This window comes from Suncus etruscus, chromosome 6 (assembly GCF_024139225.1).
Source record: "Suncus etruscus isolate mSunEtr1 chromosome 6, mSunEtr1.pri.cur, whole genome shotgun sequence".
Classification (NCBI taxonomy): domain Eukaryota; kingdom Metazoa; phylum Chordata; class Mammalia; order Eulipotyphla; family Soricidae; genus Suncus; species Suncus etruscus.
In genome coordinates, this window is record NC_064853.1 from 37,092,680 (window position 1) to 37,117,192 (window position 24,513).

Consider the following 24,513-nt stretch of genomic DNA (forward strand, 5'->3'; position numbering starts at 1 on the left):
CCCCTGCTCTGGCTCATTCACTCACATGGCCTGTGTCCTTGGAGTCTGAAGAAACACTGGCCACCCCACTCTTCCCTGCTCTGGGTTCTGCGTGCGGGGCCCTTGCGGCCCCCAGACCAGAGTTCCCAGTGCTCAGAAGAGGCCTGGAGAGGGCCTCCTGGGTACCCTGCCCCTCCCTCAACATGCCCTCAAGGATCACCCCATCTTTGTAGATAATGGGAGAGGGTCCCCTCCCTGTCCAAAGTTGCCTACCCCCATTTCCTGGTCCGGGTAGAGAAGTGGGTCAGCTCAGTCACCATGGTGATACAGCTGCTCCCTGCCAGCCTCATCTCCTCACCACAAACCTCACCCATGAGTTCCTTTGTCCAGCCTGCAGTGATGAGATGTGGAGACTGGGATGGGGGCAGGAGCATCTATGGGTGTGTGCGTACGTGCTTAGGCATGTTCAAGCTCACACAAGCACCTGCTCAGAGCTGGTGAGGGCGCCTCTGCCAGGGGAGCCACAGATTTGGGTAAGACGATGCCCACAGCCTAGCCCACCAAAGGGATGAGCCCCTCCTGCTTTTGTCTGAGGGTAGTGTGTGTGTGTGTGTGTGTGTGTGTGTGTGGTGTTGGCCTGTGGACATCAGCATGGCCACATTGGATTATATCTGTGGAAATGGATGCCTGGGGACTTGGGGGTCTTTATCTGTCTACTCACTGTGTTTGCAGTGTATATCAGCTGATTGGTGTGGACTGTGCCTGATCACATTTGAAAATCCATGCTCTCATGGCTGGGGAGGGGTGGTGGATGTTTGTTTTTGTGTGTGGTACACATCTAAGTCTTACTGGAGGTTGGGTAGACAAAGGCCATGTGACCAGGAGAGGCTCTGATGCTGTCTTCTATCGAAGCCTAAGTATGATCCCCAGATCAGCACACCTCCCCCACCATGCCTCTCCTGCTCCTTGGGGAGAGGATAGGTCCGTTCCCAGGGAGCTCTTCCATGCTTCATTGCAGCCGCCTTGGCCTCTGACGTTATCACTCCCTACATGGGGACAGACAAACTGACCTTAGCGCTGGGTGGAGATGGGAGGTCAGAATTCCAAATTTGGGAGACTCAGACCCTACAAGTTGCTAGGAGCAAAGAAGCTAGCAGGGAGGAGCCCAGCCTCCTAGGCTAGCTCACACTTCAGCTGAGGTGCCTGTTGGGACCACAATCCCCCTACACTCTGGACTCTGGGGGGAGCTGCCCATGGTGGGAGTTGGAGGTGCTGCTGTTGAGCTGAGCCTTCCCATCAAGTGTTTGCACCTGGCTTGCTTGCAGCCTGCTGAGCTCTAACACCTGCCCAGGCCTTCACTGTTTACAAAGGCGCTGTGATGAGCCGAAGTCATGTAATTGCCCAACTGAGCATTTGGCACGTACTGATCCCCACTTTGTAATATTTCATCTAAGAATCCTAAGGCGGGCATCATTATTACCGCTTAGAGAGGAGGGGCCGTAGGCTCAGGGGGTTTGTTAAGGAAATTGTCCTGCGTCATAAGGCTTAGAAGTGGCACATCTAGGGTTTGAGCTAAGTCGCTGCCTGCAAAGCCCACATTGTTCCTCCCTGCTTTCCTGTTCCTCTTCATCTCCTCTCATTCTCTATGCAGCCTGGACAGTCGGGCAGGGGTCAGTGTCCAGCAGACTCTTATAGAAGAGAGGATGGAGATTCACAGAGAGCCAACCCGGGTGTGTAACCTCAGAGAGCCAGCATGCATGTGCCATCCCATCTATCCCAGCAAAAACCCTTACCAGAAAGGGAATTATTAATGCATGAGTAATTTTATGTTTTAGTGCATGTTGTAACAAGCAAGATAAAGTAAATTTATTTTGCCTGCTGAGGTGGCAGGCTTGGGGGTAGAGAAGGAAACTGAGGACATTGATGAATAGGGGGGTCATACTGGTGGGATTAGAATTGGGACATTGACTATCTGAAACAACCTTATTATTAACAGTTTTGTAAATCATGGTGTTTAAATAAAGTTTAAAAAAATGGGCCAGAGGGGCCGGCGAGGTGGCACTAGAGGTAAGGTGTCTGCCTTGCAAGCGCTAGCCAAGGAAAGATCTCGAGCTTGGTTCAATCCCCCGGTGTCCCATATGGTCCCTCCAAGCCAGGGGCAATTTCTGAGTGCTTAGCTAGGAGTAACCCCTGAGCATCAAACAGATGTGGCCTGAAAAAAAAATGGGCCAGAGCGATAGTACAGCAAGTAGGGTGCTTACTTTGTATGCAGTCTGTCTGAGTTTGATCCTCAGCACCCATATGGTCCCCCTGAGCATCAATAGGAGTATTTCCTAAGCTCAGAGCCAGGAATAACCCTTAAGAATAACTAGGTATGACACACACCCCAAGAAAAAGAAAAAAAGAAAAGAGGGGATAGAGTTTCAGAGGAGCTGATTGATCTGCTCCAGAGTCAGAGCTTGGGAGCAAAGCCAGCCCCCACTTTTGGCCCCTATAGTCCTGATTGTGGGGCATGTCACAGAATGTTTGGAGAAGGACACAGATCCCATTAATTGGGAAGAGGTAGAGGAGAAAGAGTAGGATCTTGAGCTCCTTAGCAATTGGACCTTGGTGAGACCCTTCAAGGTTGTCTAGAAATGCTGAATGAGACTTCAGTACCAACAGTTAACATTAAAGTTTCTAAAGACAGGCATAAGGCAATAGCTCAGAGAGCTGTAATGCTCACCCGATACGTGAGACCTCAGACCTGCCATCACTTAAGTGGGACCCTAGCAGCCCTACGTGGCTGAGTCTTGGCATTGAACTCCTAGGTCAAACATAACTCCAGATCTACTAAGCACAGTTAGGGCGGTTCCCAAAATAAAAATAAAGTTGAATGAAATAGTCTCTAAAGACATGTTTGGGAGTCAGGTGTTTGGATGAATTGGATGGGTGGGTTGAGCTACATCCAGTGCTATTCAGGGCTTATTCCTGCCTCTGTGCTCAAAGGTGACTCTTAGAGGTATTTGGGGGATCATATGCAGTGCCAGGGATTAAACTGGGGATTTGTCAAATGCAAGACAAGTGCATTAACCCCCATACTATCTCTCCAGTCCCAGTTTGATGACTTTACAAAGGGGGGACCAGAGTTTCAAAACCTTATAGGATTTTCTTGAATTCACACAGTTCTCTTCAAAGTCTTTTCCTTCATAAATGTTGGAAGCCACGGGGCAAACATCTCCTGTTCTTCTGAGTCCTCCCCTTTTCTTCCAGACCCAGCACATCGCCTCCTGCAGGTGATTGCCTTCACATTCTTTCTGGAAAGCTGGGGTCTTGGAAGCAGTCAATTGAAGACTTGAGCACACACCTGAGAGGTGAGCTGTAAGGAGGGGTGAGCCCCCTGGGATGCGGCAGCCTAGGAGCATCAGATTTATCAGTTCGGTGAGTATGTGGAGGTGGGAGATGGGGGGAAGCCACTAACAAACGTGGGACTTTGAAGGAGGGAGGCTTGGGTTGGAATCTTGGTTTTACCATCAGATTTCTCTGTAATTTGGATGTCTCTTGCCAGTGTGGGCCTGATTTCTACGCTGCCAATTGAAAGACTCAGAGTAGAAAAGGTCTGGTAAATCATACTTTGGTTATTTGTGGGGGAGGGTTTTTGGCCCCACCTAGTTGTGCTCTGGGTCTCTCATGGGAACCTGGGGACCATGTGTGGTGCTGGGAATTGGAACTGGGATGAGTGTATCTGGTCCCCCGAACCGGACTTCTGGCTGCAAAACCAGGAGGAACTCCAGGGAGTCGCCCGGTGTGACTCCTAAAAAAAAAAAAAAAAAGACAACTCACTCTTTCAAGAGTGATTATAGTGTAATGGAATGAGTGTATGCAAGGCCTTAATCCCTCTGTTATTTCTGGTCCCATGGATTGGTTCTGACTCACAGGTACTGAGATGCTGTGTGGAGAGGGATTCAGAGTTATTTATTTATACTTATTTTATTGATCTTTTTTTTTGCTTTTGAGTCCCACCTGTCAATGCTGAAGGGTTACTCCTAATTGTACACTAAGGAATTACTCCCGGGAGAATTGGGATGCCAGGGATTGAACCCAGGCTGGTTGCCTGCAGACAAGATCTACTCACTGTCCTCTCTCTCTGGTTCCAGGATTTAGAGTTTGGATCTGAGTTTAATGGGAAAGCTGGATTAGTGATGTCTACTAGCGGGGGAGGTTAGAAAGGAGGGGAAGACTTCAGCTATTGCCATACCTGGCAGCCTACCAGTCCTTCCCATACATGATAGACCCCCTTATTCTTGGGTGGAGAACTAAATGGAAAGTTTGAGGGGTTAGGTTTATTTGGATTCATTGACTCTATTTTCTGTTTATACACTTGGCCAAAGGGACCAAGGAACCTCAAGTACATTTACAGAGCATAGAGTCCTTCTGTAAGAACTTAGGAAAGATTTGAGAGCCCTTAAGGACCTGCCAAACTAGGTAGAGGCCTACCATGGAGAGCTGCAAAGGAAGCCATGGATGTATTGCTGGAGTGCTGGGAAGAGCCTCTTACCATGCAGTTTTGGCAGTAGGGGGCGGTAGATCTGCTCCCTGAAGGGGAAATATGAGTTCAAGTGGAAGACAGGAATCAGCAAAGAGGCTAAGGATCAGGGTCTTAATAGAGATGAGAGCTAGGAGGGCCAGTCCATGGTAGGAAACTTGCTACAAATAGTGGAGAAGCACAGTTAAGAGAAGAGACCCACTATGATGATGGTAGTTGGAAATGATCACTGTGGACAAGAACTAAATGCTGAAAGGAGGTAAAGTGATATACACAAAACCCTTTAAGTAACAATATGTGTTTAAAAGAGCCAAAGAGGGCCGGAGAGATAGCATGGAGGTAAGGCATTTGCCTTGCATGCAGAAGGTCGGTTGTTCGAATCTCAGCATCCCATATGGTCCCCTGAGCCTGCCAGGAGCGATTTCTGAGTTTAGAGCCAGGAGTAACCCTTGAGTGTTGTCGGGTATGACCCAAAAACCAAAAGAAAAGAGCCAAAGAAAGAGAGAAAAGGAGAGAGAGTGGAGTGGGGAGGGAGGCAGGCAAGGAAGAGGGGAGGGGGAGGGAATTGGGGACATTGGTGGTAGGAAATTTGCACTGGTGAAGGGGTGGGCATTGTACATTGTATGAATGAAACTCAATGTAACTGTATCACACAGGAATTCTGTTAAATACTTAATTGTATTTAAAAGAAGGAAAAGAAGATTGGGGTCCTGGTGGCCCAAAGGAGTTCCTTCCCAAGGAAGGGGTTAGGAAAAGGAAAGACCTGCTCAGAGACTATGAACTGATAAAGTGGCTTTTGTGCAAAGGGTCTTTTAGAACCATCCAAAGACAAGGAACTGGGTTCTGTGTCCTGTGGGCCCATTCCCCATATCTGCCTGCAGTAGCCTGGTTTACTGAGGCCTCAATGCTGCAGGCTTGGACACTCCCCACCCCTCTTCATAGGAGTTCAGTGACTGGCTCTGTATTCTCTTTTTCTTACCCTTCCTGAGTTACTAGAGAAACTTCTAGAATCCTAATGAGCTACAGTGTTCCTAGATTCTAGCCTAGGAACTAGAACTAGACTCTAAGCAAAAGTATTTTTAGAGCTCTCTGATTCCATCCCCTTCATTTGACACACAGTCAGGAGGACCCATAGACCTAATACTACCCCTGACTCGGAACCCTCCAGGTTGCCCTCCCAGGAACCCTGTGCCCTCTGATCTTGGCTCTGCTGCTTTAGGTCTAGCTCCTCCACTCTCTGTCGATGTAGCCTTCCTGCTTCTTCCCAGACTCCCCCACCAAGTTTATCAGCTGTTCAGGTGACCCTGGGTGGTTAGAGATGAGGATATGGCACAGGACGGTGCAGAGTCCTGGATGTCAGATCCCCTTCATTATTCATGAGGAAACTTGAGCCCCAGGTTGGCAGGGTCAGGAATTTTGTCCCCTACCTCCCCTCTGCTCCAGGGGTGGTTCTTGAGTATCCTTAGACTCCTGCTTCTCTAGCCGTGGCCTGGATGGGGTCTCACTGTCCCTCAGATGCTCACACCAGCTGTGAAAACCTAGGCCAGGGGGACATTTTTATGCCATGGAAATGTTCTGTACAGTTTTCTCAAATTGCCCAGAGCCCCAGCAGAAAGCCTGAGTTGGAGGAACAGGCCAGCACCTTTGGGTGAGTTCTGAAGCCAAGGGGCAGGTTACTACATCTGTTTTCCTATGGAAACAGATTAGACTTGAACCAGGCCTTGCCACTTCTTAGTTGAGCCTTGGCTTCTCTAAGACTCAATTTTTTCATCTATGACACAGAAATAACTACACACCCTCCTGGAACTACTTTAAAGGGAAAATGAGGCCTATATAACAGTGGATTTTAAGTGTCAGATAAGCCTTCTCCCACCATCCACACACGGAAAGACTACACAGATAGCCTAAAACATACAAACTGGCACTAGGATTGGAAACTAAAGAAAAGAGCTCATCATAGGCCCAAGTCCAGAGGGGACTTTCCATTAGCTGCAAGGTGGATGGGGGATGGATGAAGAAATACAATCCGGGACTCTGCACACATCACAGGGCGAGTAAGAACAGTCCAGCAGCTACAAAGAAGACAGAAAACGTGGCTTTGACTCATCCCTACTGGCAGCCCTGGTCCGTCAGCCTGGCAGGAGTCATGCTGCCCCCAAGGTCTGGCACTGTCCTCCCTGTCTGGGGACAGCCTTCCCATCAGCTGGAGCTCTACCTTCCCTCACCCATCATTATTTTTCTTTCCCTTTCTGAGTATTTTAGATTGTTGTTTGTTTTATCTTTCATTTTTTGCCAGGTATCAAAATCCTGTACCTCATACCTGTGCTCTACCACTGAACAGCACCTCGCCTTTTTATAGTCTTTTTTGGTTTTGTTTTGGGGCCATACCTGGTGGTGCTCAGGGATCACTCCTGGTGGGGCTTAGGGATCATGTGCTGTGTTGAGAATTGAAACTGGGTCAGCCTCATGAAGGCAAGTGCCTTCCCAAGGTACTATCTCTCTGGACCTCTGTATTCTTTGAAAATTCAGAGTCTCTTGGAGTGAAAGTGCCCTGGACCCTGGGATGGGAAGAATGTTGTGGCCAGAACAGAGCCTGTGGATCATTGCTCTTTCCTATAATCTACAACCAAGGGGGTCAGATTGCTGTATCGAACTTTCTGACCTCTTTGGAGGTTCTAATAGCACAAGAATTCACTTCTGTCATTTTTTTCTTTTATATTGGAGGAGGGCATACTTCACGGTGCTCGGGGACTATTCCTGGCCCATGGGAGCTCAGGGTTACTCCTAGTAGTGCTCAGGGGATCATACAGTGCCAGGGATCGAACCCATGAGCTCAGCCCCTTGAGCTTTCTCTCTGGCCCAAGTCCACTTCTGTGCAGTTTTAGATGCCAGCTGCCCCATCCCCGAGAGTGACTCCTAGAACAGCTCTGCTCTTTCCCTAGCCCCATCAGAACCCTCATTAAATATAAATCACTTAATTAGTTATTTACCGTCTGTCTCTCCTCTTGGACTGGAGGCTTTGGGAGGGCAGGACCAAGTTGGCCAACTCCTTGGCTCTCTGTCAGGCTCTGTAATCTTAAGGACTGAATTATTTGTTGAATACAGCTTTGGGAAGGAATGTGGCACTATATGCCAAGAATCAAAAACATGAGTATGCCCTCAGTATCTGGAGGATGCTTTTTGGAAGTAACAGAGAACCCTGATTCAAACTGGCTCTAGCAGTGGAAAAAAACATTATCTCCCCTAATTGGAAGACAGAGAAGGCAGATTCCAGGTGTGACCTGAGATTCTTTTTATCAGGAATACTGGCTTCATTCTACGGCTGGGCTCTCCCTAGGAGAAGAGGTTTTGAGAAAGAGGGAGAGAAAGGAGTGTAAGGGAAAAGACAAATCCTTCCCTACATCTCTCTTGTAAGCATTGAACCAAATCTCTCCCTTAAATCAAATAGGGCTAACTTAGCCAAATGCTTGCCCTTGGACCATACACATTGACAAGGTGAATGCCAGTCACTGGTTACCTTACAACACTTAGGAAGTGCTTTTAAAACAGGGAGGGTGCCCGGACAAAGCAACTCTTCTCTCAGGGCACAGAAAAGGAGGATGAAGGCAGTGGGGCAGCCACCAGAAGAATTCATACCTCCTAGCCTATTTTTAGGAGTCAGTCCAGAGGAAACAAGCAAGCAGGTCCCATGAGCAGAGAAAGATGCTTTTTGCACTTGATTCAAGATAAGTGAGGGCTGGGAGGAAGACTTGGTATAAGAAGTAATGAGAGAGAGAGGAGGGGGGAAGAGAGAGAGAAAAAGCAAGAAAGTGCATCAGGGGTCACACCTAAGCTTAGATCCAGAAATAACCCCTGAGCACCACTGGGTATACAGAAGTAATGGTCCTGAAATATTTTTCTGAGCTGGCTCCTTACAATGGAGTGTAATGGGGACATTTAGATATTTAAAGAGAATGTTGATGATATTAGTGATTGCATGTAATAAGAAAAATACCCGATAAGACATTGTATTTGCATAATATTTTTCATTTTTTGAGTTTGTGTGTTTGTTTTGTTTTGGGGCCTGGACCTGGAGATGCTCAGGGCTTACTCCTGCCTCTGTACTCAGGAATCATCCCTGGCTCCTGGCTTAGGGGACCATATGAGGCTCTGGGTACGAAACCTAAGTTGGCCATGTGCAAGGCAAGTGCCCTACCAGCAGTACTCCAACCTCCCCAGGGCCTTTTAAAGGGCTCTTTCTGGCTAACTCAGCAGCCCCTGACATAAGTGTTGGAATTTATTCGGCCTCAGCAGAAATTTCAAGATTTCTTCACTGAAATTCCAGAATGTCCAGCCATAGGACCACACAGCTGCTATCGAGGGGGTTCTGGAATTCCAGGGTGTCCATGTGCAGCTGGGCCTGCATTTTTCTACCTGAGCCAGACTCTTCTGCAGCCCTGCATCTTCAGGCTCCTTCTCCTGCCCAACCTATCTTGGAGATCAATTCCAAATGGGGGTCTGTCACTTAAAGAGCAAAGGGTCCTCCCAATTAGAAACTCCTGGGTCAAATTGAGAAGCATTTGCCCTGGGTGCATAAGAAGTTTTGCTGGAATACCATGGAGGTGGTAGAGTTGGTGGTAGGGCTGGTGGAGAGAGTTATTGGTTTGAGGAATATTGGCTGGACTTTCTGAACTGCATTGCTGTAAGACCCTGGATGCCCTTCTTACCTGTTGTGTCCTATTAAACCCTTTACAGGAAAAACCCCCGTTTGAATGGAGTCATTCCTGAGCGAAGGCAAGGTTGTTACATTTGGCGACTGAACAGAGACTTGAACCCTAGACCCATCCATTTTAACAAATAGAAGAGGGGGAATTGTTGTCATACATATGCAAAACCACTTTAGTTTTTCCTTTCATCTTTTCTAAGTTAATTAGCACAAGTACCCGTAATTATGTCAACCCTGACCCTCAGGTGATTTATATTAAACTCTAATAAAAGTGGCAGGGAAGCAGCAAAAAAGAAGCTTGGCTTACTCAGTAGACCTAAGACACTTCTCCAAACCTGGCTGAAAATACAATTTTGACTGATTTCTTGTGGGAAACTACAAGCTGAGACCCCCACAGAATGATCCCCACAAACCTCAGAGCGGGCGAGACACCCCCCCCCCCAGTCCCTGGACACACGGCATGGGACGGCAGTGGTGGGCTGGATATCCGGGTTCTGATCGGGCACCCCTCCCTCTCTCCTACCCCTTTGCAGAGTTACCTGAGGCCCTGCCGCTTTGCCAACCATGTTTAACGGGGAGCCAGGGCCGGCTTCGGCCACCCCCTCCAGGAATGTGGTGAGGAGCTCCAGCATCAGTGGTGAAATCTGCGGTGCCCAACAGGCAGGCAGTGGGCCCGGGAGCAGTGTGGCCAAAAAGCGGCGCAGCAGCCTGGGCGCCAAGATGGTGGCCATTGTGGGCCTGACACAGTGGAGCAAGAGTGCATTACCTGTGACCACACCAGGTGAGTACCTCAGCTGCCCACCACCACTGTCCTTTCTGGGTCCCTATCAACACCGATGGACAGGTTGTGCTTTCATTACTCATGGCACACAGCGGCCCAAAGAGAAGGGGTCAAAGTAGTGTAACAAGCCCCCATCCTGCCCATATTGCAAACAGCAGGATCAGAATTCAAATCCTCCACTGGCCCCACACTCAGACTTAGACATGGCTTTGGCCAGCAAATGTTTTTCTTCAAGAATACCCTGGTATCTCTAGCATTGTGCTCAGTACACCATGATTTCTTTCACAGACACACAGGTCACCGATGTTCAGCCTCACCTGTAGCCAAAGAGCAACGAGCCACACAAGGTGGTTATAGAATCACATCATGTTACAGGAGACAGAGAAATACACACCTTGCAAGGTGCCTACATAACACATTCTGCCATGTGCACTGGGTGTCAGTCACCCACCAAGGCAGCCACAACAATCATACCCACAGGAGTGCACATACACAGACTTGGTCCCATAGGCACTGTCTCATACATGCACACACCACACATATAACAGTGACCTGTGTGTGCGCTCAGAAATGGGTCACGTGTGTGCATATACTTTACAAATATACACACACAAACACACACTTGTAGCTTCTTCTCAGACCCCTCATTATGGAATCCCAGGCAGATTGGCAGGTGACTTACCCAGGCGCACCTGGACATATATCACAGAGGAGCCAGCTGTCCCCCTCCCAAACCTCTTCCCTTTGTGGCATCAGCCCAGACACCAGCTGGTTTTGTTTTTAAAATCTCTTCCTGCTTATTTTGCTCCGAGTAACAACTTCCCCAAGAAACCTTCAAATAGGCAGCTGGGTGGGGGTGGTGAGGGGGCGGGGCCCCGGAGGATCCAGGGAGAATGCTCATTAGACTCCCAGTTGGGACTGGGGGTGGGGGACTTCTCCAGATCTTAAAATAGACTTTTACAAAGTCCTCACAGGAGGATGTGAGATGGTCTTTCTAGCGATCAGGCTGTGATGTGGTGACTGGCTCTGGGAAACAAAGCTGAGAAAGGGTCCCGTGGTTATCAGGAGACCTGTGAGTGTGAGATGGGGCTTTGGTGAAACTGGAGCTGGGACAGAAGTTAAGGACTGGTGAGGATCAGGGATGAAGACGGAGAGGTCAAGGAGATATTGGATAGCAGGAGCCTTAGAAAACCAAGCACAGAAGCCAGGGGGTTCCTGCCCAGAGGAACTGCCAGGTCAGCCTTTCAAGGTTGAGACAGGGGCCCAATCGCTGGGACTAATCCCAGAGATCTGCCTGGTGCTGTCACTCTTGAGAGCCCAGAGTCAGCAGGTGTTGCTGAGAACAGATTTCAGAAAGCTTTTTACCTAGAGGAGAGGGGAGTGATGAGGAGGATTTGGATGCCTGGTTTCTGCTTTGTCTATGCCAGGGCATAAACTCAAGGCCAAGAATCTGAGCCAGTGGCATTGCATAGATGTCCGTATAACCAGAGGATTCTGTGGATAATCAGGCACTATTAGGGCAGGATTACCTAATGGGCTCATTCAGGAATGCAGAGTCTGGAGGGGATAATGTACTTTCCTGGAGAACAATTTCAAGATGGTCAACAGCACCATATCCTGCCCTGTTACCAGCTGGGTGACCTGGAACAAGTTGCTTCACCTCTCTGAACCTGTTTTCTCATTAGTACCAGCAGTGTGTAACTTTCAGAGTTGGCCAGGGGATGTCGAGTGGCTAAGAGTATGTAAAGGGTGCCATCTCATTCCTGGCCCTTGGCAACAAGGGTAGGTTCTAGCATGGCTTTAGATTGGACCTACACAGGGCCACCCCAGGCTGTCCCAAGGCACTCCCCAACGTAGAGCCACATCTTCAGGACCAGGGACAGCGTTTTTTTTCTTTCTGGGCTCTGGTTCAGGGGTCATTGGCAGGAGCTTAGGACCAGTCCATGTGAAGGAGCAAGGGGGTGCAGGGCAGATGAGGTGAGAGAGAGAAAGGGGGGTATTGGGGGAAAGGGTGAGAGAGAAAAGTAATTACATATTTACATGTAGGATCATCTTCTGTAAGATTGGAAGTTTGTTTATTTGGGGACCACACCCTCTACTGTTGAGGGGACTTCTTGCTTTGCACTCACACTCAGAAATCACTCTTGGTAGGCTCAGGGGACCATATGGTGCTGGGTTGGCTATATACAAGGCAAGCACCTTACCTGTTCTACTAGAGATAATTTCACACCCTACAAGTTTATCTCTATTGAATCCCTTCTCAGGCCCACATGGAGCTGGCCAGCTGGCTGGGAGGTTACTAAGTAACTCATTAGACAGTCACTGGACATGGTCTTAAGCCCTCATTCATGAGTATCTGGACCTGAGACTCCCCATCTATGAAATGGCAATATGAGAGGTTCTTTGGAGTACCTCTAACATTTCAGGGTTCTGGGATCCCCCTACTCAGAGGCTCCAGGGTCTAATAAGACCTGTTGGGCAAGTCATTGTACTTCCAAATAAGAGGAAGCTTTCCATGGCTCTTGAAGTATATGGAGAGTAAGGGTCCTGAGTGTGAGGCTTCAGTGCAGGGTGTGAGTTGTAGGAAGTTTGGCGGGAAGAAAGGAACTCTTTGGTGGCCTTTGGGACCCCTCTATCTCCTCACTGGGCTGGGGGAATAGCAGCTAGGAGCCCCCCATCTTTATTGCCAATTTCCCCCATTTGTGCACCGCCCCTTACTCCAAAAGAGAAATTTGTATCCATGTGGTGAAGGGACAGATGGTTCAGCTCCAGGAGCAGCAGTGTGAAGGCCTTGGGCATATGGGGCTGAGGCCTTTTAGGACACCATGTGTTGCCACATTCACCGCCCCCACATCCTGTCTACTTGGCCTTCACGCCCTAGTGGGATTTTCTGAAAGATAAATAGGGCATAACAGGAGGAATCAAGACCCCTTCCCCAGGCCAGGGTCTCAAATATTACCTCCCTGAGCCACCATTGAGGGTGGGTGGGGAGGGCCTGACCAGCAGGGTAACTGCCCCTCATCCCTTCTGCTTTGGGGGGCTGTGCTCCTGCCCTCAGACTTTCCCCAACCACGTGAGCAAGCCCACTTCGTTTGCCTGGGCTTCTGCCAATGACAGCAGAGGTGCCTTCGACAGTGACCCCCTCAGACCATCGCCCCACTTCATCCACCCCTCAGACATTAATCCCTTCACCTGTGTCAGCTCCCCACTGCTAGGAGGAGAGAGGGTGTCTAGAGGGAAGGGGACCACTCGCAATGCTGAAGAGGTTGCTATGGAAACCCAGACAGGAGGGTGTGCTGCTAGGGGAGGAAAAGTGCCCTACATTTCCTGCAGGTGGGGGGGGGCACAGAGCCCCCTGCACAATAGGGACAGAGACACTGTGAGTCATCATGGGACAGCTTCTGAGTTCTTCTGCTGGCCTCTGCTAAAGCCAGAGTCTATTTAAACCCACACACAGTTCTACCCCAGTCCAGCTTTCCAGGGGTCCCTGTACCTACATGTTTTAAATAGGGGCCACCCCCAGTAGTGTCTGGTCCAATGATATACTTGGGGCCACAGAGGTTACTCCCAAATGTTGGGAGGAGCTGTGTCAGGGAACTCAGGTTCGTGGCCCACCACTTATACTCTCTCCTGGCCCTCTTGGGATTTCTCTCCAGGCCTGTGATGTCTCAGAGAAGGGGGCGGTGAGGTCTGGATGTCTGGAGGAAAAAAATCTGGGGCAGGAAAAGCAAAAGAGAGAAATACAGCCTGGAAGGAGCAGGTGTTTGCCAGGTGACCCCTCTCAGCAGCCCCACATCCTGGCTTTGTCTCATGCTTCTTTCTGGTGGGCTGTGTGGGGTCCCTGCCCAGAGAAGGGATCCTGGCTCTAGAGGTGGTCCCAGCTAAGCCTCATCTTGGCCAGGTACATCCAGGCGGGTGAGTTTGACCTGATTTTTTCCTTTCTCTGACCTTGTTTCCTCTCTGTGCTTCTGGGGGGTCACAGAAGGGACCACCAAGAAGCTGCGCAGCAACATCCGGCGGAGCACAGAGACAGGCATCGCGGTGGAGATGCGGAGCCGGGTCACGCGCCAGGGCAGCCGCGAGTCCACGGATGGCAGCACCAACAGCAACAGCTCGGAGGGCACGTGCGTGTAGCCCCGCGCCCCGCGCCCCTCCTCAGTGCTGCGGTGCCTTGTCCCAGTCCCTGCCCTGAGTGGGAAACGGCTCTTCCTGCCCTAATCTCCTGCCTCCCAACTCCTACGCACTGCCCCTTACTTCAGAAGAGAAGGGTCGGGTGGAAAGCAAGACCCCCCAATTCCCTTAAAACTCAAATGGGTGCTGCTCCCCTGTGAACCAAGTCCCCTCAAGTGGCCTTGCATGGAGATTCCACAAGGATATCAGTCTAGTTGAGTGTTTCTTAAACTAGAAGTGTCTCATAGGCAAGAAGTTAAAAATTTGCTTGGGGCGAGGGGTCATAGGCGGTATTACACAGAGAAATAGGAAGTACCTGAGTATGGTCTGCAGTAAGGATTGACTATTTTCCCCATGTGTAGTCATGCACTGGTGGGTGGTGTTCTGTAGATTTGTCTTTTTGTTTTTGTTTTTGGGTCGCACCCAGCAGCGCTCAGGGGTTACTCTGGGCTTGATGCGCAGAAATCACTCCTGGCAGGCTCGGGGGACCATATGGGATGCCGGGATTCAAACCACCGACCTTCTGCACGCAAGACAAATGCCCTACCTCCATGTTATCTCTCCAGCCCTGGATTTGTCTTTTTTACTTACAGTTGCTACCAAACCTTTGAAAGGCAATGAGTTACAATCTCTTGAATCTTTTCTAAATTGATGACACTATTGTATGATTATGATTATGGTTTTCTAATTGAGCTTTATCAAAGCCCGAGCATGTCTGGATTTTGTTACTTACTCATCTCATCTCTATTACTTAAGATTTCATGATTGCATGTCTCTCTGCTCTCTCTCCGTCCATAAATATGAGGAGCCAAGAGCATTCCCACCTCTGGCCCAATGCTGGGCATTCCTGGGCACTTTCCATCAGGACTGGCATGAATCAGCCACTGCCATCCCAGAAAGAGTGTCTCACTGGACACTTAACAGTCCCAGGATGTCAAAACAACCACTGGCTCCATTATCCAACTGGAGAAACTAAAGCACAGTGAGATAGTGACTTTTGCCGAGTCATGGCTCTTCAGTGGTGTTGGAATCAGTATCTGGACCATGTCCTTTGATTGCACAACCTTTAGTCACCATCTCCATGTGGACTTTTCACCAGAAATTGCTAAGGTTCTACTTCTTCTTTCTTTCTTTCTTTTTTTTGGTTTTTGGTTTTTGGGTCATACCTGGCAGTGCTCAGGAGTTACTCCTGGCTCTACACTCAGAAATCACTCCTGGCAGGCTCGGGAGACCGTATAGGATGTCGGGATTCGAACCACCATCCTTCTGCATGCAAGGCAAACACTTTACCTCCATGCTGTCTCTCCAGACCCAGGTTCTACTTCTTGTATTGAACCCTTTCAGATTCTGTTGTCATTCTAAGAATGCCATAGTGGGCTATTGCTGGCTGTGGCCAATGAGCAAGGGTGATCCTCAAAAGGCCCTTTCCTAGGAGTGTAGGCTATGTTGTAAGGGGAGACATATAGGCCCTTTCCATAAGCTTGTATGCCTGCTCTGTTCACTCCCTGGTCAAAGGGCTGCTAGGGCCAAGCTGCCCAATATGACATTAGTTCTAGGAAAAATTTTGATCTCTAGCCAGAAGCTTGGACTCTTTTAGATCTTGACACTCTCCTTGGTCCGATATAACTCTTGTGCTGAACTGAGCCGGCCTCCCTCATCTGTTCAGCCTCTGACAGCCACACCAAGAACATCTCAGCCTGAGGACATGAAACAAGAACAGTTGGCCCTGACTGGTAGCAACCACAACAATAGCTACTATTGAGAATATCTTGTTTGTCTGCAACTTTTCCTACACCATCTGCTTGGTCCTCCTCATATCCCCGTGGGCTGGGCATTATCTCTGTTTTGCAGGACAGGCAAATCTCTTGCCACTTGGAGCCTCTGTTTTCTCATCTGTAAAATTGGATAATAGCTCCTGCCACAGGGAGTGCTTGAGAGGATTAATGATTAATGGGTGTGGAGCACTTAGTGCCCTGTTGGGGCTTGGCCAACTTCCAATTGCTGTCAGTTTTTCTTACTATTTCCGCACACCCCTTCCCCCATATCCTTCAGTCATAGACCCCCACCATCTCTCTCTCTCTCTCTCTCTCTCTCTCTCTCTCTCTCTCTCTCTCTCTCTCTCTCTCTCTCTCTCTCTCTCTCTCTCTCTCTCTGTTAACCCTATCCTCATATATGGCGCTGTTTGGCTGTTCATGATTTCCAACTTAAACTAAATCTCAGTTCTCAGAAGAGGTGTCAGATGTTGCCATGTTGGGCCTGTGCAGCTGTTTCTTGGTTAGAAGACCCCATGTCCAAAAAAAGCCCTGCATTTCATTCCCTACAGAAATTTCTGCTGCCTCTGGAAGAAACACCATCATCCTATTAGGGATTTTAGTATTTTTAGGGGGGTTGGGCCACACCCAGAAATACTTAGGGTTTACTCCTTGCTCTGCACTCAGGAATCACTCCTGGTGGGCTTGGGCAAACACCTGGGATATTGGGGATCAAACCCATTTGGCCACGTGTGAGGCAAATGCCCTCCTATATCTCTGACCCAGTTTCTAGTCCTTTTTTGGAAATGATAATGTGTTTTCCCCTAATGCACAAAGAGAAATGGCTGTCTTTGTCCCCAGACAAAGCAATGCACTCACATCATACAGAGAGAAAAGTGAGGCACATGGGATGGTCTGTGATCCCAGGGCAGATGCCCTCACATGTCCCTCTCTCCTCCAGGTTCATCTTCCCTACCACTCGTCTCGGGGCTGAAAGCCAGTTCAGTGATTTCCTGGATGGGCTGGGACCAGCTCAGATTGTGGGCCGACAGACGCTGGCAACACCCCCCATGGGTGAGTTCTCAAGGTGGGGCAGGACTGAAGGGGCTACTGGCCCCACTCACAATAGAAAGTTGAGTTGGGAGCATGGTGGAGGTATCTGTTGGGCACAGGCAGCTGGAGGGGCCCCTCTCTTAGGCTTTATGCCACCAGGAAATTAGCATCAGCCACTCCCTCATCAGAGAGCAAAGGAGGGTGAGCCTGTCTCAGCAGTCAGCTTTGCATGTCTCACAGCCTTTCCTTCCCTGATTCACCACCCCACCCCCAGAGGACTCTGCCATGTGTGACTCTCAGTGCCATCTTAAAATGGCAAGCACAAAATTGTCACAGAATAGACTTCCATGGGCTCTGGCTCACCTGTACCACCTGAGAGGACCTCTGTGTCCTCCTCTGTATAAGAGGAATAATGGTTCTGCTGTTGAATCATTTGCTGAGCTCCTATTCCCTGTTTGGTTTGCTGCATCTCAAATATGCCTTAGGGGCCCTAACATCCCTTCCTCTAGTGCCTGGCACCTGGAAGCCTCTCCATCCCTTTCTTTCTTGTCTCTGCAGTTCCGGAGTACTCCAAAGTCTCCACTTGTAATTCCGGCTCTCTCCTTTAATCTTGCCTTCCCTACAGACTGTTGGCTTCTTGAAGCTCCTCCCAGGCTCAGCAGCCCCAGAGCTTCCTCCTCCTGTCTCCCCCTCCTTCCCCATCCACTGACTTGAGCAGTATCTGACCCAGACACCTGCACTCAGCCCTCATTTGTTCTGTGGTCCGCCTCTGCTTTCACAGCAGAAGTGGGGCACAGACAGAGATCCCACTGCAAACCAGGAATTGCATTCTAGGCTAGGGTTCCTTTCATTGCACTCGGGGTCGATCCTTGTCCTCCTCTGTGCTCACATAGGAGCCTGTGTCTGCTGGAGGAGGGTTCTGTAGGGACCCTCAGAGAATGAGTGTCATCAGCTCTCATCTGGCCCTTGGGTTGGATTTGGCTGATTGCCAGCCCTTGCTTTCAAGCTCTTAATGGCCTGGGAGTCTGCTTTTCCCAGACCTCAGCCCAACTTAGGGCTGGAAGGCTGTGAGCAGTTACCCCTTCCACAAGGCTAATGCATCATCAGTCTATATATTTGCATGTGGCGCCCCCTGGTGTCGAGATTAGGAGGATCAGGTTCTCATTTGCTCCCACCCACCCCAGCTGCCTCTCTCGAGTGCCTGGATGTCCGCTGAAAGTATAAATCCCCACAAATACAAATACAAGCAGTGCTGTGATGGGTCAGTGAATCTCCACTCAGCGTCCGAATCCAAAGTCTGGCCCCTGTAAAGTTTTCTTAATCTGATGCCTGATGTCTTGGCACCCTTTTGAAGTCTGTTCCAAGGGACTAAAGCCTGCTTCCAAATCCTGCAAGCCTATGTTAGACTAAGATGAGAGTTCTTGGAATTCATTAAATTCCTCCACAGAGAGGACCTGCCCACAAAATATCTGTTCCCAGAGTATCTGCCTCTGTTCCCTCCAACGCTGACCAGGGATGAGCAGGTTCTAAGCAAGGTGCCTATCTCAGCATCTCTGCCGATAATTGAAGGATTCCAGATCAGTGTTTAGAGAGTCACTGAGGTCCACTCTGCAGGAAGTTGAGGAGACACAATATTCCCAGCCTTACTCTACCTGTCATGATACAGATGTTCTACCTTCAGACTGGACCCTTAGATATCCTGTCACTCAAACATGCCTCCACCCCACAGGACCTTTCAACCCAGTTTTCTAGAGGACTGAGGGAGGTGGGTTGGGATACAGGCAGTTGTCTCAGCCTTGTACCCTATGTCTACTCCAGAATCCTTCGCTAATGGGCTCTGCTCAGCAGCTAGCCCACTCCTCAGCCTGGTAAGATCCCACACACCCTCCTCTTCATTGCAGGAGACGTGCACGTTGCCATCATGGATCGGAGTGGCCAGCTGGAGGTGGAAGTGATTGAGGCTCGGGGCCTTACCCCCAAACCAGGCTCCAAGTCCCTGCCAGGTGAGGCAGAGCATCAGGGAGCTGGCAAGTTGGGTTCTGCAGCAAGAGGAGCTAGCTGAGCTGTGGGTCTGGGTCCTCAGCTGCCCTGGGAACTTACACAGTGTTTTCTGCCCTGTGGGTCTAGAAGGTCTGTAAACAGACAGCAGGGAGGATGGAGGAGTTGGGTCTGACCAACACCTTTCTGACCACCGGCCCCTAACCACTGACTGCTTCCTGCTCACCTGCTTCCCTCCGGAGCACCTGGCAAATCAGGGCCCTGGTAATCTCCCCTAAACACCTTCTCATTATACTTTCTCCCCACCCTCAGCCACCTACATCAAGGTCTACTTGCTTGAGAACGGTGTCTGCTTGGCCAAGAAGAAGACAAAAGTGGCTAAGAAAACCTGTGATCCTCTGTATCAGCAAGCGCTACTGTTTGATGAGGGTCCCCAGGGCAAGGAGCTGCAGGTGAGTGGGGACAGGACAGGTATTCCTGACACCCCTCCTTAATGATTTCCCCTGAGCGATGGGCATCCATGGGCAGAGATGGGGCACCCCCAGGTGATTCCCTGGGCAGCAAATGACAATACCTCAGCTGCTCTACCCGGCATGGTTGGGAGACCCGAGCATGGCTGGCTCTCTCTCTCTCTCTCTCTCTCTCTCTCTCTCTCTCTCTCTCTCTCTCTCTCTCTCTCTCCCTCCCTTCCTCTCTCTCTCTCTCTCTCCCTCCCTCCTTCCCTCCCTCCCTCCCTTCCTCTCTCTCCCTCTCCCTCCCTTTCTCCTCTCTCTCTCCCCTCTCTCTCTCTCCTGGTGCTATGCTAAAGGCAGTCCTCTCAGCTCCCAGTGACCCAGGCCCAGAAACACAACAGGACCCAGAGCAGGTTCAGGACAAGACTGACTGAACTCAGTGTAGTCCAGGCCAGGATGATTCTCAGTCCAGCTATGCGAACATGCCCACCCTATCCTATAGCTCTGGAAGGAGAGGCAACCCCTTGCTGCCCATGAGATGAAGTGGGGACAGCACAGCAAGAATGGGTCTCTGGGTTCACTGTGGGTGAAGTGGGGAGTGCAGATTTCATGAGAGCTGCTTGTAGCAAGGCTGGCATGAGGCCTGGCACACCACCAGCTCCCTGCTAAGTGATAACCACAGCATAGGTGGCTGTGGGCCCTGCTTGAGGCCACACTGATGATGAAGGAACTTGAGCCTTGGGCTCTCTGATTCTGATTTCTTTTTTTTTTTTCTTTTGGTTTTTGGGGCCACACCCGGCGGTGCTCAGGGGTTACTCCTGGCTGTCTGCTCAGAAATAGCTCCTGGCAGGCACGGGGGACCATATGGGACACCGGGATTCGAACCAACCACCTTTGGTCCTGGATCGGCTGCTTGCAAGGCAAACGCCACTGTGCTATCTCTCTGGGCCCTGATTCTGATTTCTTTTAAAAATGGGGATGGGGCTGCTCCCAAGCAATACTCAGGAGAATCAAGGACTCCATTGGCAATTCTTAGCCAACTAGGCCAGTGTTTCAGTGCCAAGACCTCAGGATGCAGAATACTTGGGTCCTATAGGGACCCTCAGGGATCCTCAGGGCCACCCGAAGTGCCAGGAGTTACCACAACTGCTCAGGGGATTATTGGGTGCTGGGGATCGAACTTAGGTCAGGTGCAGATCTAGTAACCACTGTGCTATGGCCCTAAGAACTATCTAATTCCATACTAAGAACTGATTTTTTGAGTTTGCAAACTGCTAAGACCCATTGAACTCTCCAGTTCTGGGGAAACTGGGAACTCTGGACTGCCCACATTTTTGGAGGGGGCTTTGAGCCACACCCAGTTACTCCTGGCTCTGTGCTCAGAAATCACTCCTGGCAGGCTCAGGGGACTATATGGGATGTCAGGGATGGAGTTCAGGTCTGCTGCATGCAAAGTAAACACCCTACCCACTGTGTTATTGCTCCAGCCTCTGGGCTGTCCACTTTGTTTTGTTTTGGGGCCATACCTGGCGATGCTCATGGATTATTCCTGGCTATGCACTCAGAAATTGCTCCTGGCTTAGGGAACCATATGGGACACCAGAGATTGAACCCAGGTCTGTCTTGGGTCAACCACATGCAAGGCAAACGCCCTACCGCTGCTCTATTGCTCCAGCCCCTTCCCACTTTTATACTCATGGAAAAAGGATCTGCTGATAAAAACACAAGTTTGAGTTGATTGCTCTCCCTCTCCCAGGTTTATGGATGAGGACACTGTGGTCCTTTAAGGATCAAGAGCAGGGGTCTCAAACTCGTGGCCCTCGGGCCGTTTGCAGCCCTCCATACAACATTTGTGGCCAGCGGCCGGCCTTCAAATATTGCAGTATTTGTGATTATTCGCTTACCGAATAATCACAATAAAAATTGCATTAGTAAAAAAAAAATCGCACTAGTAAGAGAAAAATCGCATTAAACATTCGCATACCCCGAGCAGTTCTGTTCGGGGTATGCAAATGTTTAATGCGATTTTTTGCGATATTTTTTCTTACTAATGCGACTTTTTATTGCGAATATTCGGTAAGTGAAATCCCTTATGCGGCCCTGCCTCACCCCAACTTTGCCTCCTGCGGCCCCCAGGTAAATTGAGTTTGAGACCCCTGGTCTAGAGCTTGCTCAAGCCCATACTGGACCAGGGCAAAGCAGGGGCCAAGGTTTCGGATTTCCAGGTTGTTCCTTCTTGTGGGTGGCTGTTTTCTGGTATACTGGGAGACCCTGAAAGTCAGACCTAGGTTTCAGTCCCAGCCATGTCCCCAGTCACCGTGTGTCTCTGGATTACTTAATTATAGCCTCTTCAATTCCATTTGCTCTTTGTGGCCAGAGCACAGAGACCTGCCACTTTGTGTAAAGCACAGCAGCTCTTTCTAGGTGGTCCTAACGACTGACACATATTATATATATAAACTCTGCCAGATCTGCCTGGCATGTTTGATTACGGAAATCAGTCTGGGAAAGGGCTCAGTCAGTCCCCACCCATCCCTATCTCTCCTGTTCCCTCAGGTAATAGTGTGGGGAGACTATGGCCGCATGGACCACAAATGCTTCATGGGCATGGCCCAGATCATGCTGGATGAGCTGGACCTGAGTGCCGCTGTCACCGGCTGGTACAAACTCTTCCCCACGTCTTCAGTGGCCGACTCGACCCTCGGCTCACTCACCAGGCGCCTGTCGCAGTCCTCCCTGGAGAGCGCCACCAGCCCCTCGTGCTCCTAAGGACCTCAGGAGGAAGAAGGATGTGGCGGGGGAGATGGATCTGCAGCCACTCCCTGCCCCACCCCAGCTCCTTCCCTGTACATAGTCTTCGCGTTTTTCTGGACTCCCTCGCCCCGCTGCATGCCTGGTGGCTCCTGGGCCTGACCCAGCTGGCAGTGGAGACTGTGGCATGTGCGTGTGTGCGTGTCTCCGTGTGCGTGCGTGTCTCCGTGTGCGTGCGTGTCTCCCCACATTTTAGCTGTCCATGTGTCTGGCCTGAGTCAGTCTCAGTGGCTTCGTGGGCTGCAGTCTTGTCTGTGTGTCGTTGAAAAGAAAGCCAAGGAGTGTTGAGTGGCAGGTCTCCCCGAGTGCAGGGCTGGAAGTGGGGCCACAGAGAGGCTTTTCCTTGCTGTGTGGCCCTGTCCCCGGGGCAGAGCTCACGTGTCCCTGGATCTCTTCTTTGTGGGCTCTACTTACTTTTCTGTCTTGTCTTTTGTTCTGCTTTTCCTCTTCCAGCACTGCTGCTCTTTTTGAGGAATGTAGCGTCCACCACAGCTGGCCACTGCAAGGCCCCTCTGGGAACCCCCTCCCCCTGCTCCCCTTGCTGAGGCAGCTCTTCTTTCTGATGCACTGCGGCATGTGGCATGCTCCATGCTCTTCTGGAGTCCTGTCAGGGATCCTGGGACTATGGAGTAGAGGAGCTGAGTGCTTGCAAATGGCTTTCTCCCTGGACTTGGCCACCTCAGTTCTACCTGTTCACCAGGTCTGAGAGGCCAGGCTAGCTGGCAGGTAGCTTAGGGGAAGGCGTTGCCTCCTGTAGCCTTGTTCTCTGCTTCCCTCCCCATAAGCTCCCATAAGCCAAAGGAGCTCCTGTGGGCCCTGGGGTGCCGCTAGGAGGGACCAAAGCAGCCAGTCCCTGGAGATGCCTGAGGGTGCCCATCATTGTTTTGTCTCAACCTGGAGTTTGGGGCTGAGGAGGCTCCATGCCATGCAGCTGACTGGAATGAGGAGGGCAGAGTCTATGGGAGCCACTGTCTGGAGCTTCTATTTCACTTCTGGACTTAGCTGCTGGACACTGATCATTTGGGGGCTTTGTTCTGTTTTGTCCATAGGGTTTTGTTTTTGTATTTGCTCATTTCCAGACCAGGGTTCCTGTCTGGGAGCTCAGATGCGCTTGGCCTAAGCCTTCTGGCTCCTCAGACACCTGGCTCTGAACCCCGGACCACCCACCACCGTCACCAGCGCTGTACAAGCAATACTCCTTTGCCTGCCTGCCTTCTTGTGCCCACTCTTGCCCCTTGGAGAGTGGCCTGTCCTGCCCCAGTCCTCGCCTGCCTCTGTTGCTTTCCCTCCTTATGGAACCACATCAACCTGGATGGAGCACATGAACCCTGACCTGAGGTGGCAGCTGGGCCCAGTGATGGGTATCAGTTTCTGGACTGACCTTCAGGAGGTGTCTGTCTGCTAGAAATCCTGGACTAACTGGCTCAGGAATGCCTCCTTTGTCTCCCTGGGTCAATGATAAAAGGTAAAAGGTTGGCCAGAATGACCCTTGGGTCCATCTCTGGTGGAGAGGAGTGAGACCATGGAAGGGGCCAAGGTCTGGCAATGTCTTTCTCTCTCTATCTCTTCCTCTTCCCTGACATCACCCCGACCAGTGACAGTGACTGGCCTAGAGGTGGCATGTGTCCTCCAAGAGGCAAAGACCCATCTCAGCTCCAGTGCTTAGAGACCATTTAACCAAAGCTGAAGAGACAGGGAGATGGGTTCTGAGGGAGGGAGAAGCTAGTAGCATTTCTTCTCAAGGAACCTCTTTAGGCAGTAGCCTGAGTCCTGTAACCTCCCTCTTAGGGAAGCTGAGCTGGTCAGTGTCATCCCTAAACTGAAAGCTGCTGCATGTCTGCTGCTATGAGGGGCAGAGGAGAACAGAGGATGCAGAGAATTGCCCACCCTCAGGGCTTCTGCAGCTGAAGTACAAGGCTCTGTCCTCTCAGTGGACATGGGGAGAGGGATGCAAGTCGCCTGCAAAAGTTTGCTTTATGTTCTGCCTCTGGACTCCTCTCAGGAAGGTGTGACGATCCCCATGGAGAAGTGGAGGTATTCAGGACAGGTGTTGACATCACTGAGGTGACCCCCAGTCTGTGCAGCTCCCACAGGGAACTGGAAGTGTGATGGTGGGAGCTGCAAGTGGAGAGAGAGGTGGCCTAGGATAGAGCCCAGCCAGGTCTTGTGTGGGCATAGGGAAGCCGAGGCCAGTGGGGACAATGAAGACCTGTCAGGGCTGAGCAACCTAGGACTGCGAGCCCTACACTGTTTTACTGTCCTACTTCTCTAAGGAGAAGGGACCTCAA

At 50.5% G+C, this 24,513-nt stretch overlaps 1 protein-coding gene across 1 annotated transcript; it reads left to right on the forward strand.

Moving 5' to 3' along the window:
* Positions 1-3,236: 3,236 nt before the first annotated feature.
* Positions 3,237-24,309, forward strand: RIMS3 (regulating synaptic membrane exocytosis 3). Its single transcript, XM_049774962.1, has 7 exons — positions 3,237-3,399; positions 9,743-9,990; positions 13,973-14,114; positions 16,873-16,985; positions 18,866-18,967; positions 19,275-19,414; positions 21,971-24,309. Exons 2-7 carry the CDS (start codon positions 9,774-9,776, stop codon positions 22,181-22,183), a joined length of 927 nt encoding a protein of 308 aa, XP_049630919.1. The 5' UTR covers positions 3,237-3,399; positions 9,743-9,773; the 3' UTR covers positions 22,184-24,309.
* Positions 24,310-24,513: the final 204 nt, after the last annotated feature.